At 35.8% G+C, this 14,768-nt stretch overlaps 2 protein-coding genes across 3 annotated transcripts; one reads left to right on the forward strand and one right to left on the reverse strand.

Moving 5' to 3' along the window:
* Positions 1–309: 309 nt before the first annotated feature.
* Positions 310–3,045, forward strand: LOC8258582. Of its 2 annotated transcripts, XM_015717426.3 has the most exons (7): positions 313–630; positions 799–838; positions 953–1,023; positions 1,272–1,366; positions 2,075–2,142; positions 2,566–2,676; positions 2,766–3,045. In XM_015717426.3, exons 1-7 carry the CDS (start codon positions 420–422, stop codon positions 2,896–2,898), a joined length of 729 nt encoding a protein of 242 aa, XP_015572912.1. In that variant the 5' UTR covers positions 313–419; the 3' UTR covers positions 2,899–3,045. The 2 variants fall into 2 exon arrangements, with proteins under 2 accessions (XP_048227688.1, XP_015572912.1); XM_048371731.1 differs by lacking the exons at positions 799–838; positions 953–1,023 and having other exon boundaries at positions 310–630.
* Positions 3,046–3,526: 481 nt separating this feature from the next.
* Positions 3,527–11,295, reverse strand: LOC8258581 (F-box/LRR-repeat protein 15). Its single transcript, XM_002516088.4, has 17 exons — positions 10,483–11,295; positions 9,713–9,971; positions 9,508–9,640; positions 8,284–8,383; positions 8,012–8,209; positions 7,649–7,919; positions 7,466–7,564; positions 7,282–7,370; positions 7,068–7,167; positions 6,803–6,973; positions 5,897–6,049; positions 5,627–5,787; positions 5,337–5,535; positions 4,580–5,046; positions 4,427–4,490; positions 3,934–4,020; positions 3,527–3,819 (listed from the first exon to the last, which is right to left on the reverse strand). The coding sequence occupies exons 1-17, from the start codon at positions 10,908–10,910 to the stop codon at positions 3,739–3,741; spliced, it is 3,060 nt and encodes a 1,019-aa protein (XP_002516134.2). The 5' UTR covers positions 10,911–11,295; the 3' UTR covers positions 3,527–3,738.
* Positions 11,296–14,768: the final 3,473 nt, after the last annotated feature.

Here is a 14,768-nt window from a genome sequence, read left to right on the forward strand (position 1 = left end):
TCCAAGTGGGAAGTGGAAGCAATAATTCTTGATATTCAAGGAATCCTAAAAACAAGTCCTAGGTTGACAGTTAAGTGGATTCCTAGAGAGGCAAACAAGGCAGCTGACTGACTTGCCAAGAATGCACAATACATTTTCCCTTATAATAGTAGGCTTTATGCTCCTCCATCTGATTTGGAGGGAGTTATTTTGTACCATGATGCTTTTGTTTAATGAATTATTATTTCCGTTTTTAAAAAAAATATTGATTGTTTCAATATTCCCAAAAAAAATTACAAACAAAATGTAAGGGTAAAAGCGTCATTCAAACGGTTACCACTTTCATGACGCACGAGAAAGAGAGAAACGGATAGGGTAGGAGTCCCTCGTCTTTCTTTTCACCTTCTTGTCACAGACAAGAAGGCTTACGCTCTACCAGCATGGCAACGATACCTCACACCACAGCGCACATTAGCACCAGCCCTCTAAATCCATCAGCCTTTCCTTTTGCAACCTCCACAAAAAGAGCAAAGAAATTTCCTCAAGTTTTTAGGTGCGCATTGTCCACCCCAAAGTGGCAGCAGAGCAGCAGCAGCAGGCGATTAGTCTCAATCTCTCTCCTTGCCTCTCATCTCTTCACTTTCCCTAATCGTAATGCTCATCTCCCTCCTTTAACAATTTAGACTCAAAAAACTTGCAATTTTCCATGTCAAATGATGATGTTTTAGTGATGGGTATTGCAAAATTTGTTTGCTTTTTATTCTAAATATTAACGTTAAGTAGGTTTAATTATTTTGGCTTGTTTGCTCTGTTTTATAGATGCAAAAGCTGCTAGCTTTTTGGATAAGTATGTGAAAAAGTAAGGATTTTTTCTTCTATCTGTTCATATAGAATCCCGTTTCAGGATCCTTTATTTCAAATTCACATTTGGTTTGTTTCTTAACTCAAGCTTTTTCTGTTTTTTGTTCGATAGGAAAAAGCTTGACCCACTCGAGGCTTATGTTCCTGCTGTTATATTAACCCAATTTCAGATTAAGGACTTGGGTAATTTAGTAATTCCTACTTTTTGATAAGATAATTAATATGGTAAATTACATATACAGTATTACATGGCAAGATAGTATATTAAATTCTTTTTTCTTTATTGCCTTTTTGTTCTTTTTTTTGCTTCAGTGTTTACATGTACATTTCAAGAAAGTGTTTCCTCATGCTTACTATGTCCAAGAAATTTAGGCATTTCAGAAGATAATGAAAATTGGTATGATGCTATAATCTTTTTCTTTGATTACTAGAGAAAACCTTGGAGGTTGATCAACCCCAATTTGCTAATTGCCGGTCTCTACTACGTTCTGGTCCTGCAGCATCTCTTCGTGTAAATATTCGTGCAGTAAGTTAAACTGGAACTTTTTAAGTGTTCATTGTCCGTTTATATCTTAAGCATTTGATATGCTTCTGATTGCTAGTGATATCATCATGGTACATTTTCTCAATCACCTAAGTAAATCTGTCTGAGGATTGAAGATGAGATGATACATATTGAATACAAGCTAGCTCAAAAGTACAGCTTTGAGCTTTTGGATTAACAAATAGTAATCTTCAGTTCATTTGATATAATCAGGCCCATAAAGGTCTATGAGTGGGCAGATGAGGATCGATTCATCAATAAGAGCTTGAGTTGCATCAAATACAGACTCAAGACCGGCATAAGTGATATTACTCTGATAGTGTCATGATCATCGAGTGTGGATGACCCAGATTGATGTGATATTAGAATATCATTCATTGCAAACATATGGTGTTAAATTAACCACAAGTACTATCTACTCCTTATTGGAGTAGGATTCATTATACTAATTTGGTTCGTATCATAGAAGAATTCTACGGGATAGCAAAACCTGGATTATGTTTATTAACCTCTAATCAGATAATTTGTTCTGTAGTGATACTGTTATGGTTGGTCTCATCTATGAACTTATCTTTCAATAAGATTAACGAGAGCATCATTCTACCCTCTCATCCGAATTTGCTTTATGCTTTATGGCAGTTTTTGTGTGCATGAGTTCCTTAGCTTTGGAAATTTTCTTCGGAACTTCAGGTGGCACAATATGCTTCAGATGCTGGAAGTGGCAACACTGCTTTCAATGATGTTGATCAATGTCTCAGGTATCTGCCACAATCTCTCAGCCACTTAAAAAAGCCTAAAAGATTCATGGGCATGTCAGTTGTATAACAGAGGTGGATTTACAGTGCTGAATGTACCTTGCAATCTGGTTTCCTTAGTTGCAGACCATGGATTATCTCTGCCTAGGAAATCACTGTACTTAGAGATGCCTGGTGGGGTCAGACTCTTTGGTGTAAGTTTAACTAGGATTGGTACCATAATCATGTCTGGAAATCCTACTTAGGCACCACTCATTTGATAGCTGTTTTGATCTTCATTATAACAAGAGGAGATAATGACGCACATGGAAAAAGTTATTGAAATGGCATGTGGGAAAACCTGTAGTTAGCTTGTACAAATAATGCAGGGTTGCAAATTAAAATCCATTTGAGTTTTGACAGTGATGGCATTCTCTTTTGCTATAGAGCTTTAGAGGAGCTTGATTCCTTACTCCTGCATGCATCAAGAAATGAACCGGATGCTTCTGTCAAGTCGATGAGGGCAAAAATAAGCGTCGCCTTGGATGCCTTAGACAGGTAATGCTTTATTGTCAACGACTCTCTTTTCCCATGCATATATATATAACATCAAATGAATTCCTCTGTGACAAAATTTTATTATACAGCCTTCTCAACACTGTCCCTCCCGATGTCTTAAATAAAGGGAAGGCCATTGCTGATGCCTATAGAAGCCCAGAAGAAGAAAAAGAACCAGAAATCTTAGACCCAGAATTGAAGGAGTTGGAATCAATATTATGATATCATTTAAATTATTACGTTTTGTAGGTATACTAGCACAGTTGAGACTCCATTGTACTAGAATCAAATCACCACTGGAATGCATGCATGTCTTGATGAATTCTCTTTTTACAGAAAAAATGAAAATGTCAGACGTGAGAAATGACATCCGATGATGACCTATGAGCGTGCTACCTCATTCACATACTAACCGCAATTTTGCTCAGGACAGATGGAATACGTTCCCTGTCACCGGATGATATGTCAATTGTTTTTTATTTTTGGGGGACATTAACAATCATAAGCAGAACTTGGCCGAGAAAGACCGCCAATGGTTGATACCTGATGGATACTCGCGCTTTAATATTTGGATACTTGGTACAGCTCTTTCATAAATTCTTTTAACCTATCAAGGTCTGAATAAGTTTTTCTTCAACATAATGGCTGACGCATGGAGGTGAAGATTTACGTAACGAGGCCATTAATAAATTAGATGCGGTATCATGTTCTGAAGCTGCAGTACAAACAACCAAACCAATGACATGAAGCTGCTAGGAGCGCTGTCCTTGTAGCTAAATACCAAGGAAACACAAGAAAGGAACAACTTTCAAGTTAACCAGGTAATAGGAACATTACCGACAAACGATAATAATAATAATTAATAATTAATATAGAGAGCAAAGATGGTTTATTGTGTTGTTACATTAGGACAGCTGCTACAACATCAAGTGCCTATACAACCAAACAGGACATTTATAATACATAACACGTGAATCTTAGAATAGCACACCAAATAAAGTTGCCGCTTCACCTCAAAGTGAATTACCGTTGGAAAAATGAAACAAAAATTCTTTATTCACATCATGAAGGTGACAGGCTGCTAAACACACGCTTCAAACTCGGACATGATGCCCGCAATCTCCCCATGCTTATTGAGTATATCTGACAATTTTCTCAAAATCAATCTCAATTGCAATAGCATATATTGTGTGATCAGTACACTTGAGATTCGGAAGAAAATAACCTGAAGAAAGAAATAAAACACAATGTTCTCACCTTTGGACAAAAACGCACATCCAGGGTCTCCAGCATACTGCACCGAGATATGGCAGCTTCAACATCTTCCTCGTCAATATTACAAGACTGCAAGTTCATTACAAACTTAATCCAATAATAAATTATAGTTCATAGGACAAAATGAAGCATGCCTTGTCAGATGGGAACTACAAAGGTGGGAAATCCAAGAAAACAAATACATGTAAAACAACTTTTCAGTTAAAGCAAGGTCTGGCTTTCCAGAATACGCCTACCCTAAGAAGGATAAACTAGTATGGATACTAGCAACTTACATGAGTAGTTTACCAATGTACCAGCCTGAATAATCAAACACCAAATGGCATATTTAACCAGTTGCTCCATTACAAGCAAACATATAAACTGGAAGGGAAAGAAAATAACACAAGGTACAGAAACAACTTCCTAGAGTATCCGGTCAAAGTGTAAATACAGAACTAACATCCTAGAGTATCCAATCAAAGTGTTGCAGTACCTGGAGAAAGAGACTGGTTAGTCGAGGACACTCGAGTTTCAATATCTCCAAAGAGCAACAATTACTGAAAGGCACAAGGATATAAGGTTAATCAACAGCATAAAACAGGGGGGATAGAAATAAGTATTAAATATGCCCCAAAAGACGGCGTACCTCAAATTAAGAATGCACAAACTAAAACAAGCAATGTCAACTTCCTTCAAGTTTGCAGATAAAGACAGGTTTAATGATGATAAGTGAAAACACCGTGCCATTGGTGGAATGAGAACTTTCCTTATATTTGGACAACCTACACAGTTTAGGTTTTGTAGCAATCGATTTGCCTGCTCAATTGGCTCATCAATATTTTCATCGCAGAGCAGGGCAGATGAATTACACACACTTGGCAACTCAGAATGTTGACCTCCACTACATCCCCAATTAAGGTCATGCATATTTACACAGCCATTCAAGCTCAAATGAGTGAGATGTGTGCAGTAAGCAAGAAGCTCCTCTATAGCAGACTGACAGAGAGTCCCATATGACAAGTCCAAAACCTGAAGCACCGGCAGAGCACCTTCCTTGTAAAGAGGCTCTAATGATGTGTCTGTGAGATACTTGCAAGCTTGCAATTTTAGTACCTAAAAGGTCAGCAAACAAAGTACAATAATAAAGACCATCAGTTCCAAGAATATCGCTTGTTACTTGGAAAGAAATAGAAGTGTGGATGGTGTAGGAGGCCTAAGTGGCTAGGATTATTAAAAACAGATAACTGTTCAGATGAAAGAACAAAGTTCCCCAGTTCATAGAGAAAATTTGCATGGAATTTCCCACCAATTTAAAGTGTTGATGTGTCACATCTATGTCCAAGTATCCTTGTCCAACAGGAATCTAAGGTAAAGTGAGCAATCAAAGTAACCATAATAAGTACCTTTAGTTGCAAACAAGACTCAAAAACTGGTTGCAGATTCATCAAGAAGGTATAGGATAAATCAAGTACAGTGAGATTTGGAAGCCAGCGCAAAGAGTAAAGTCCATCAGAACCAACAGATGGGCATGACATCAATATTAACGACTCAATCAGCGGGCAGGACGCAGTTGTTGCAGACAAACAATCATCCTTGAGTTGGCTGGCACATACAAGCAAAAAAGAGAAGGACATCAGCTATAAGACCCAAAGAGGAACCAAAATATTAGTAATGGTATCATATGATTCATAACCTGCAAAAGGAAGCATCAAGTGATGTTAGCAGAGGGCAGTTGATGGATGCTTCAGACAAAACACCACATCCTTTCAACTCGAGCAACAACATATATGGTGCTTCAATATTAAGTATATTTAGTTTTGGACAAATTCCCAAATTGAGTGACCGAAGAGCAACCTGAGAAGGGGAAGACATTATATTCACCATCAATGATTTAAAAACAGAATATGCAGTGAGAATTTGGTCATGCATATATAGCAGAAAAGGCGAGAATGATATCACTTACAGGAGAAAATGATGCTCTCTCAAGATGATCACAGCCATCTAGACAAACTTTCTCAAGACAAGGGCATGTCAATTCAAGAGCAGTAATAGCACGGCAACCAACGAGGGAAAGACTGACTAAAGAGGTACTGCAGAATTGCACGGCCGTCAAGCTCTGAAAAAAAATATCAAGTTTAGCTAAAAGGAGAATTGGTTCCAGCCACCACAGAGACCACCATGGGCATTAGAGATATTGTGATGTCAAGCATCAATAGGCAATAAACCAGATTGCCACAGTATTATTCAATGGGTCAAAACTATCAAGGACTGAAGAGCATTAACCATCAGGCATTAAAAGTCAAAAGCATGTCCATGAATGCCCAAAAAGAATCTATCTATCTGCTAGTAAGAATAAACATTGGTTCCAGTGAATTTCTAGCCAGAAAAGAAATCCACCCTAGCCTTCCCCCACCTAATCTTCAAGTTAGCAGTGTTTTACTTGCTCTAAACATAATAGAAAGAATTTCCGGAATTCCGCCAATGCATCAATTGAGATATTGAGTTGTATTACTGTTCATAAAATTAAATAGAAGCCTAATTCTATAGAGACTTGATTGTATGAATCAACAGTGCATCAATTGCAACATTCTGTCAAGGACCCAACTGAGCTCCAGCTTAACCATTGGTGGTTGAAAACAAGTTCAGAATCCTAAGATACTAAATAAACTCCTCGAAACTGCACGGCATTCTAACAACACGACCAATAGTAATGATTGAATCCTTCATACAAAATCTGTACTTGACAATATCAAGTCTAAAAGACACTATTACACCACAGCACACATGCCAGGGTCTAAGTGGAGTTCAAGAAATTAAAAATTGAAACAATCTAAAAAGGAGCAACTTCAGAAAAGAGTATTTTACTAACCTCACAGTTATCAAGAACCAACGATTTTAGCATAGGGCATCCCCCACCATCACTAAAAACTTCACATATAGAATTTGTCAAGGATTCACAATCTGTGAGGTCCACTTCTTGCAAAAATTGGCATTGTAATGCCAATGCTGTTAGGTTTTCCTGTTTCTGTAGTGCCAATTTCTGCATGTGATCATACAACTTGCTGAGATTAAAAACTTGTACCAACAGATCAAGGGAAAAAAAAAAAGTTATAGCTGTTAATAGTAAGGCATACTTGGAGTGAATTTGACATGATATTAATACGATGGAGTGCTGGACAATTAGACACCATTATAGATGATAGCTTGGTACTTCGTAAGTTCAGATCGGCAAACCTGCCGAGGGGAAAAGAAATTATGAAAATAGTGGCAAACAGGCATGAAATACTAAACCCCAACTCAATTTTAGAATGAGGATGCATTTTGTGGTGGGAAGAGCAGCAAACTTACTTGCGACAGTGTACCAGTCGTATGTTCTGCAAGCTAGGAAGATCTAAGGACACCGAAGTTAGCAAACTGCAATTATCAAGCTCCAAAACCTGCAACAAATATATTGACCTTGATGATCCTGGCAAATTAACAGGATGCACCAACATCGGGGCATAACAGAGATTCAGAGCAGTGGAATTCAAACCTCCAGCATAGAACTATGAGCTATTGCAGCCATTGAAGCTGAAGTTATTCCCTCACAGCTATGAAGCTTGAGAACTGTCAACATCGGCAGTCTTACAGACTTCAAGATAGACACAAGGGAGCAAGTCAGACAAAGGTAGATTCACATATAGCAAAACAACACTTACTCCCTGATAAAACTGACCTCGAGTGATATGTTTGGACAGTATGATGCATTAAGAATATGCAGATTAACACAAGTGGCAGCAATTTCACGTAGTGTTTCATCACTGACACAAGAACAATTTGACATGTCTAAAGACTCTAATTGAGGACATGAAATTGCTGCTGAACGGATTGCTGCATCTGAAAGCTTGTGACAAGACCCTATATCAAGGAGGCGCAAGAGAGGACAATTGAGTACAGCTTGCGCCATGTTGCTGCGCTTCAAAGACAAAGTTTCAAGTTGTGGGCATCTGCAAAAGATATATATTAGCACAAACTTGAAATTGTGCAACTAGAAAACTAGAAAAGCTGAGAGTTTGCTTTGCAAACTTCATTCTTTCACCTGACAGATATCCTAACCACGCGGCATTTTATAAGTTGCAGATGACGCAATCTATCATGGTTTATAGGGATCTCATGGACACCATTTCCCAAAGTAGCATCATTGACATACAAACTCTTAAGCATGCTACAGTCTGCCAACGCATGGAAAAAGGGATCCCCTAGTTGTCCTCTTCCCAAAGTTAACACCTCAAGATTTCTGAGAAGCATTAGTTGATTTTAGCAATGTTATTACTTAGTCAAAATAACAATGAACCAAAGAAGCACAAGTACCTTAATGAAGAGAGTGCTTTCATAACAAGCAAGTGAATGTTGGGAGCACTATAAATATTCACTTCAGTTGCATTCGGGTACCGCCGACACATGTCGTCAACTGAGATACAAAATAGGAGAGACCAAATTAATTTCCAAATTACTGTTTGAAGACAAGAAAGGGATCATAAGTGTTAATTGTCCTATAGTGCATAACCATTGTCACATTCTGTAGGGTGCTCATCATGATGAAAATGGTATCATTATCTTAATAAAACATTTTAAGAGAAGATCAAAAAAAGATCCTGTTCAAAAAGAAAGCCGTTGTAAGCTTCACTACCATATGCAAAAGAGAGACATATCTTGTATGTACTTTTAACCACTTTAAAAATTTTAGAAAGTAGACAATTAGAAATTTCTGTAGTTTGTCCTTTTGCTGGTATGCAAATGAGGAGTTGAATCATAAAATATGTAGCACCGCAGTTCTACTCGAGTCTCCTGCTCGTCAGGATACTTACTCCTGAATTACCAACATGTCTACAGTAGACAATTGCAAATACATGCCCTGATAAGTCTTCGTAACTTGGCCGAGCTATAATACCATATTAGGTCAATTATGCACCTTCAAACTAGTACTTCCATAGCATAAATAGATATTTAGCTTTTAGAATATACCCAATTCATCTTTAATATCCATGACATTCACATCTATTCCAAATATGTTGTAATAGGTAAAATTAGATAAAGCTCTGTTACACAGTTCAGTAGTTATGAAAACTATATCGGTATATGATATCTAACATTATAACACAGATGCATGTTAAAATTTTTAATCAGAAAATCATTCTTATGTCATATCCTACATTTCTAAGAATATTTTCCCATGTATCCAATTATGACAATAGATATCATGCATCATCTTGTGTTTATTCAATTTTTTACCCTGGAGTGACTAAAACCTTTTTGAAAATTTTCAAACCTAGCTAGATAATCCTCCAGGTGTTGCTAGCGCCTTCGTATTAGGAAATTAGTAACAATGACAAGCAGACTCATACGTAAACTGGAGACGCCAAATGAATATATGAAACTTGCTACCTGGAATAGACGGTCAGCTGTTCTTTTGAAATAGCCTAAATTTCCTTATGTACACAAGTTAACTTAGCTTCCTTTGATACTCCAACTCGGCAAACAAGTCCATAAAATAAAAGGGCAGCAGCCCACCAGTTGGCAACAAGTAACACTCACATTGTTCTATTGATATATTTCGATTTTCAAAATTCAAACACCTCCAGAAATCTTCATGAGCACTGGCTGCTCGCCACTGCCTACAGACCATCGCAGCTCGACAAAGATTAAGGTGGTCCAAGAAAGAGAAAACCTGGGGGAAAAAGAAATAAGATTAGTAAGATAGAAGCACGAAATCAAGATGATATCCAAGAAAGAATTTTACCATATGCAATAAATCATCTGTAAGATCCATTCGAACTTCTAAATCTTCCGACTTGGAAGTGCCACTCTCATCACCATCATCTCTCCCACCACCAGAATCACAAGGATTCTCCTCACTGCTGTTATTCCACATGAAATTATGGTAAAATATCTCATTCCTAGCTGGAACAGAAGAGCTTTGATTCAAATTAAAATCTCTATCAGATGATGAACTAGGATTGCCAGCATCTGAAGACATAGCGGTCATATAATGGCAAGCACTGGAGCAAGAAATAAAGTTCCACTTGTTAGAGACAAAACCCTGTCAAAACTATAAAGCACATACTATCAAAGAATCCACTCACTTTATGCATTGCTTAATCCTAACTGCAAGTTGCACATCTAGAGGCAACACTTTAAAGTTTAAAGCTTAATATCCAAACGGGAAGGGAAAAAAAAAAACAGGCATTGATGAGAAAATGAAAAGAAGGCACTAATAACAGGTTCAGTGATCATGGAGAAGAACGGAAAATAAAGATTGCTACCATGTTGAGATTTAAGCTTCATCTACATTAAGTCTTCCAAATATGTCACAAGAGAACACCAAAGCAACGAGTTAAAGATTTCCCTTAGTTTTACTACTCCATAAATAAATACCATTTCAAGCAGGGACACACAAGGCTAAATATAAATAATGCACCAAAACTATCAAATCAATTATAATACCATGAAAAGTAGTAAACAACACTCAAGCACACACATTGAAAAAACAGAAGTATAATAGAATCTTACCGAGAAGCAGAGTAAACTTTAGCCCGTTTATTATGCATATCCCGATCACAAGTCTCATTTCCACTCCCCGTCACCACAGCACCCGCGGAAACTGCCACCGAACAACTACTACTGTTACTAATACTACTCTCTCCCTGAACTTGCCACGACCCACGAATCCCATTCTTCCTCAAAGCAACCACCTCATCGTCTAAGCCGCCGCCGCCACCACCATGCATCGCTCTAATCATTTCTTCAAACAATCTTAAAGAAGAAGAAGAATCTCGATCATCCCTTCTACTATTGGTATCATTCAGTGCAAGCCCTAACCTTGTAGCTTCAGCTTCTTGTTCTTCTTCATTTCTAAAAATGCCCTCTTTCATTGTTTTGTCTTCTTCTTCTTCTTTGAAAGTGAAGCATAGACAACACCAGCAATACCAAATCTTCATGCAATTTCAAAGAGTAAAGGTAGTACCTTTACAAACCCTAGGTCACGATCTGTTGCATTTCCAATTAAAGCCCTAACCTTCAGTGAAATTAAACACTTGGGTATTTCAATTTATCTCAGGAAATCGAATCCGCCGATATGGAAATGGAGAATTTTTTAACGGATCTGATCGGATCTTAAGAGAGCTGTGTCTTTTCTTCTTTTCTTTTATTTGAAAAGAGAAGGAATAAAATTGTGAAGAGATTGAAAAATAAATATAAGATAAAAATGAAAAAGGAGATCGGCGCTGCTGCTAATGGTGAAATAAAAATCTCTAAGAAATCGGGACTTCTTATATTGGAATATGGAAAGCTTTTGTTGCTTTCGCCATTCCTTTTCTTTTCAGTTTTTATGATGGTTATACGGTCTCTATGACTAGGAGGACCTAATACGTCGTCGTGTCTTTACTCTTAATGTTATATGATAATATATAACGGATTAATATTCAAATTTTAGCACCCTTTTTTAATTTTATTTTGTCTAGTAGGCAAAATATATGTGTGCGTGCACTTTCTATTGCTACCATTTATTGTAACCTTTCAGACATTGATATTCAAATTTCAGATTGGTCCGAAATATATACCAAATTGCTCTTTCTACTACCATTAAACATCTTTATGAATTTGAATACCCACTCAATTTATCTTACTCCAATAAACTAAGTTCATTGCTATTAAAGTCTGAATTTAGGAAATCTAAGAACCACTAAGTTAAAATTTGTTAGTATTAAACTTCACTAGCAATGTTATTTTAATCACAAATTGAATTTTGATTAATAAAAAATGAATCACAAAGAGTTTCGTAGATAAATAGTTTTTTATTTTTATCACTAGCATAAGGGCAACTTGCTCACCAAGGTTGTTAAGTATATACCTATGTTGAACACAAAAAAGGGAGCAAAATGTTTGCAAAACTGGAAATAGGTGGGAAGAAAATCCTTGTCCGATGGTATAGGGCATATAATTGGTGATTTGGCCTCATAACTCTTGTCATTAAATGGACCACCAACAAGAAGAAAGAATTAAAAAGCTTTGAATGCTTAGATTTGCCTAATTGTACGTTAGTTAGTGGAAGGCCTTGCAATGAATATCCTTGAATGTGGAAAGCAATAGCAGCAGTAGTAGACGTAGTAGCAGCACTACTGCTACTGGGCAATAATAATAATAATTGTGTTGGCAATGTACAAATTTAACTATCCCCAGAAAAACTAAACAAGCGATAGAGAAAGTTACATAATGGGTAAGACACCGACTCCACCACTATCACACTCTTATGGCCATGAGGTGACACACTAATTGAATCTCCTGTCATATATTTACTACTTTGCGTCTTCTATGGCTATCATTTCTTGCATTTTCTGTAACTGCATTGCCCCTTGTTTGGCTGTTTAAGAAAAACACGCGCGCACACACCCAAGAGTTTGGACTACTCTTGAACTTTTACACTGCGTTTGAGGAAAAACAAAAGACAGCAGAGAATAGAAAGTAAGGAGAAAAGTTTTTCCTTGAAAATTAAAAATATATAATATATATATTTTTTCATTATTTAAAATCTAAAATTATAAATTTAAAAATGTTCCAGATACAATAAGTTGCTACTTTATCCTTTCAAAACATTTAAGAATATAGAGTAATTTAATCTTTAGTAGTCCACTTTTCTATGTTAATATTTGGAATTTCTTCTCATTTTGAAGAGATCAATATAACAAATAAATAGAAGATATGTTTTTATATTTGTTTCTTCTCTTTTTTTCTTTAAACATGAAAATATAACTCTATTTTTATTATTACTACATCTATTTTTCTATAAATACCATTGATTGGTATAAAATTAAAGAAATGAGATTAAAAGGTACATATATAAGTAAAACTTTAAGAAGTAACCATTGAAGGGATGGAAGATTTTATGACATGGACAAAAATTAGATCTACGTGGAATAACCTGAAAAAAGAAAAGGAAATAACAAAGTTGAGAAAGTTATATATTAGTGTAATATTAAATAAAGTCAAAAAAGTGAGTGAGCTTCTCTTTTCTATGTCACCTTGTGAATTTTTTGACCATTCACTCCTAAGATTAAGAGGGTTAACATTTGGCTCTTAATTTTAGGGGTGAAGCGTTAATTCCTTCACTCTCTGCTTTTCATTTTCTCACTTTTCCTCCAAGCGTAAATGGGACTTCTTGATTTTGTCCTCTGCCTGTTGAAGTCAGAGATTTTTTAAGCAATGGGACAGGTTGTTTCTTCATCAACTGAAAACTCTTTTCTTTTCATTTTTACCATGGTGGGACCTTTATATATATATTTTTTTTACTGAGCATGTCTGTAAATTATTGCAACCCCAAGTTTATGCCCAGGTAAATCCAAGTACAGTTGACTGGAAGGTCAAGTTTTTCCCTGTTTTCTAAGAACAAGAATGCTATTAATCAATACTTCTTTTCTTTTTATCCTTAAACTTTCTGTCTTTAGCATTTATGGTTTATGCGATCTTTAATTACCTTAGTGGGAAACAACAGACACCTTTAGAAAGTCCATAAATTGACATGCTTGGTTTGGGTTTAAAATCTTTGTTGATAATTAAGAATGATTAACCATTATCTGTGCTTAAGAAGCCTATTAATGTTAATTAAGCTTCCCAAAATGGCAGCAAAGCATGTCCCATGTTTCCCAAATCAAATTGGTCATGAAAAGATATGTTGGGATTATCAGGTGGTGTATAAAAAGGCTTTGTTGAAAATGTCTAAAAAGCTTAGTCAGCTACGATGGCCGACCATTGACTATTTTTATTTTTATTTTTCATCAATGGCTATTACCAATTGCAACTACAAACCATTAAGTGTGTGTCTGTGTGCCTCCCCTGCACACAGACTACGTTACATCATTACTTTCAGTACATATGTCAACTCCATCTATCCTCACAAATAATTTTTTAGCCAATTTTATAGTTATGCTCCTAAATTTATATTGATTAGTTAATTTAACATGTTAATTTATGACTTAATTTAAAAAGTATTTGAATTTTATTTTGTTAATATATAATTTAACATATTTTTAAATTTTATTTTTTAGTAATATTTGGACAATTTATGAAACATATACGGAAGTATTGAATGAAAATATATATCAAAAAATATTAAAATATTATATAATAAAATAAATTTAAATACCTATTAAATTATTTCTAAAGCTAAATTACTAAGATTCAGAAGCATAAATATGCATTGGCCATTTTCTTTTCTCATCATCGCCAATGGAACATTTTTCATTCCAAAAAGAATTAAAAAAAAAAAAAAATCAATGTTCCAGTTTTTTCCCCTTAACATTGTTTTGGGCTTTTATAAAATTTGGAAGCCTAGCTCAGGTTAGTGATCTGAAACTGGACCTGAATTTGACGAAAGGGAAGTTGCTTATTAGGCCCAAAATAATTGCTAGTGATTAACAGAAATTAGTGAGGCTGATGAGATGGGCCGTAACTTACTCTTAATCTCGCTGGATCAACCCTAAACTCGAAAACTAATAAGGAAATATTATCATGCTATATGATCATAAAATGCCACTGTATTCCCCACATCCAACATGAAAATATTCAACATAAACTTGTAATAAATCATGGGATTTTCTGATAAATCTTTCACTGTCATCACACTTCTGGTTCTAACACAAAGTGAAATACATCTATCAAGGAAACTAATTTACAATAATAGAGTAAAATTCTTTGCTTAGAATCTTAATTTAATTCCTCCTTGCTAATTATAACAGAACATAGGGTTCATTTATTCCAATTTTTTTTCTTATATTTATATACTTTGGATTTTTCATACGTAT

The sequence above is a fragment of the Ricinus communis genome, chromosome 3 (assembly GCF_019578655.1).
Source record: "Ricinus communis isolate WT05 ecotype wild-type chromosome 3, ASM1957865v1, whole genome shotgun sequence".
Taxonomy (NCBI): domain Eukaryota; kingdom Viridiplantae; phylum Streptophyta; class Magnoliopsida; order Malpighiales; family Euphorbiaceae; genus Ricinus; species Ricinus communis.

Coding starts and splice junctions, on each gene's coding strand:
- LOC8258582 (XM_015717426.3), top strand. CDS start 420: ATGGCAACGATACCTCACACCACAGCGCACATTAGCACCAGCCCTCTA. Junction 2,143..2,565: donor GATGTTGATCAATGTCTCAG/GTATCTGCCACA, acceptor CTTTTGCTATAG/AGCTTTAGAGGAGCTTGATT. Junction 2,677..2,765: donor GCCTTGGATGCCTTAGACAG/GTAATGCTTTAT, acceptor TTTATTATACAG/CCTTCTCAACACTGTCCCTC.
- LOC8258581 (XM_002516088.4), bottom strand. CDS start 10,910: ATGAAGATTTGGTATTGCTGGTGTTGTCTATGCTTCACTTTCAAAGAA. Junction 7,565..7,648: donor GTCCAAACATATCACTCGAG/GTCAGTTTTATC, acceptor TCTATCTTGAAG/TCTGTAAGACTGCCGATGTT. Junction 3,820..3,933: donor ATGTGCGTTTTTGTCCAAAG/GTGAGAACATTG, acceptor GAAAATTGTCAG/ATATACTCAATAAGCATGGG.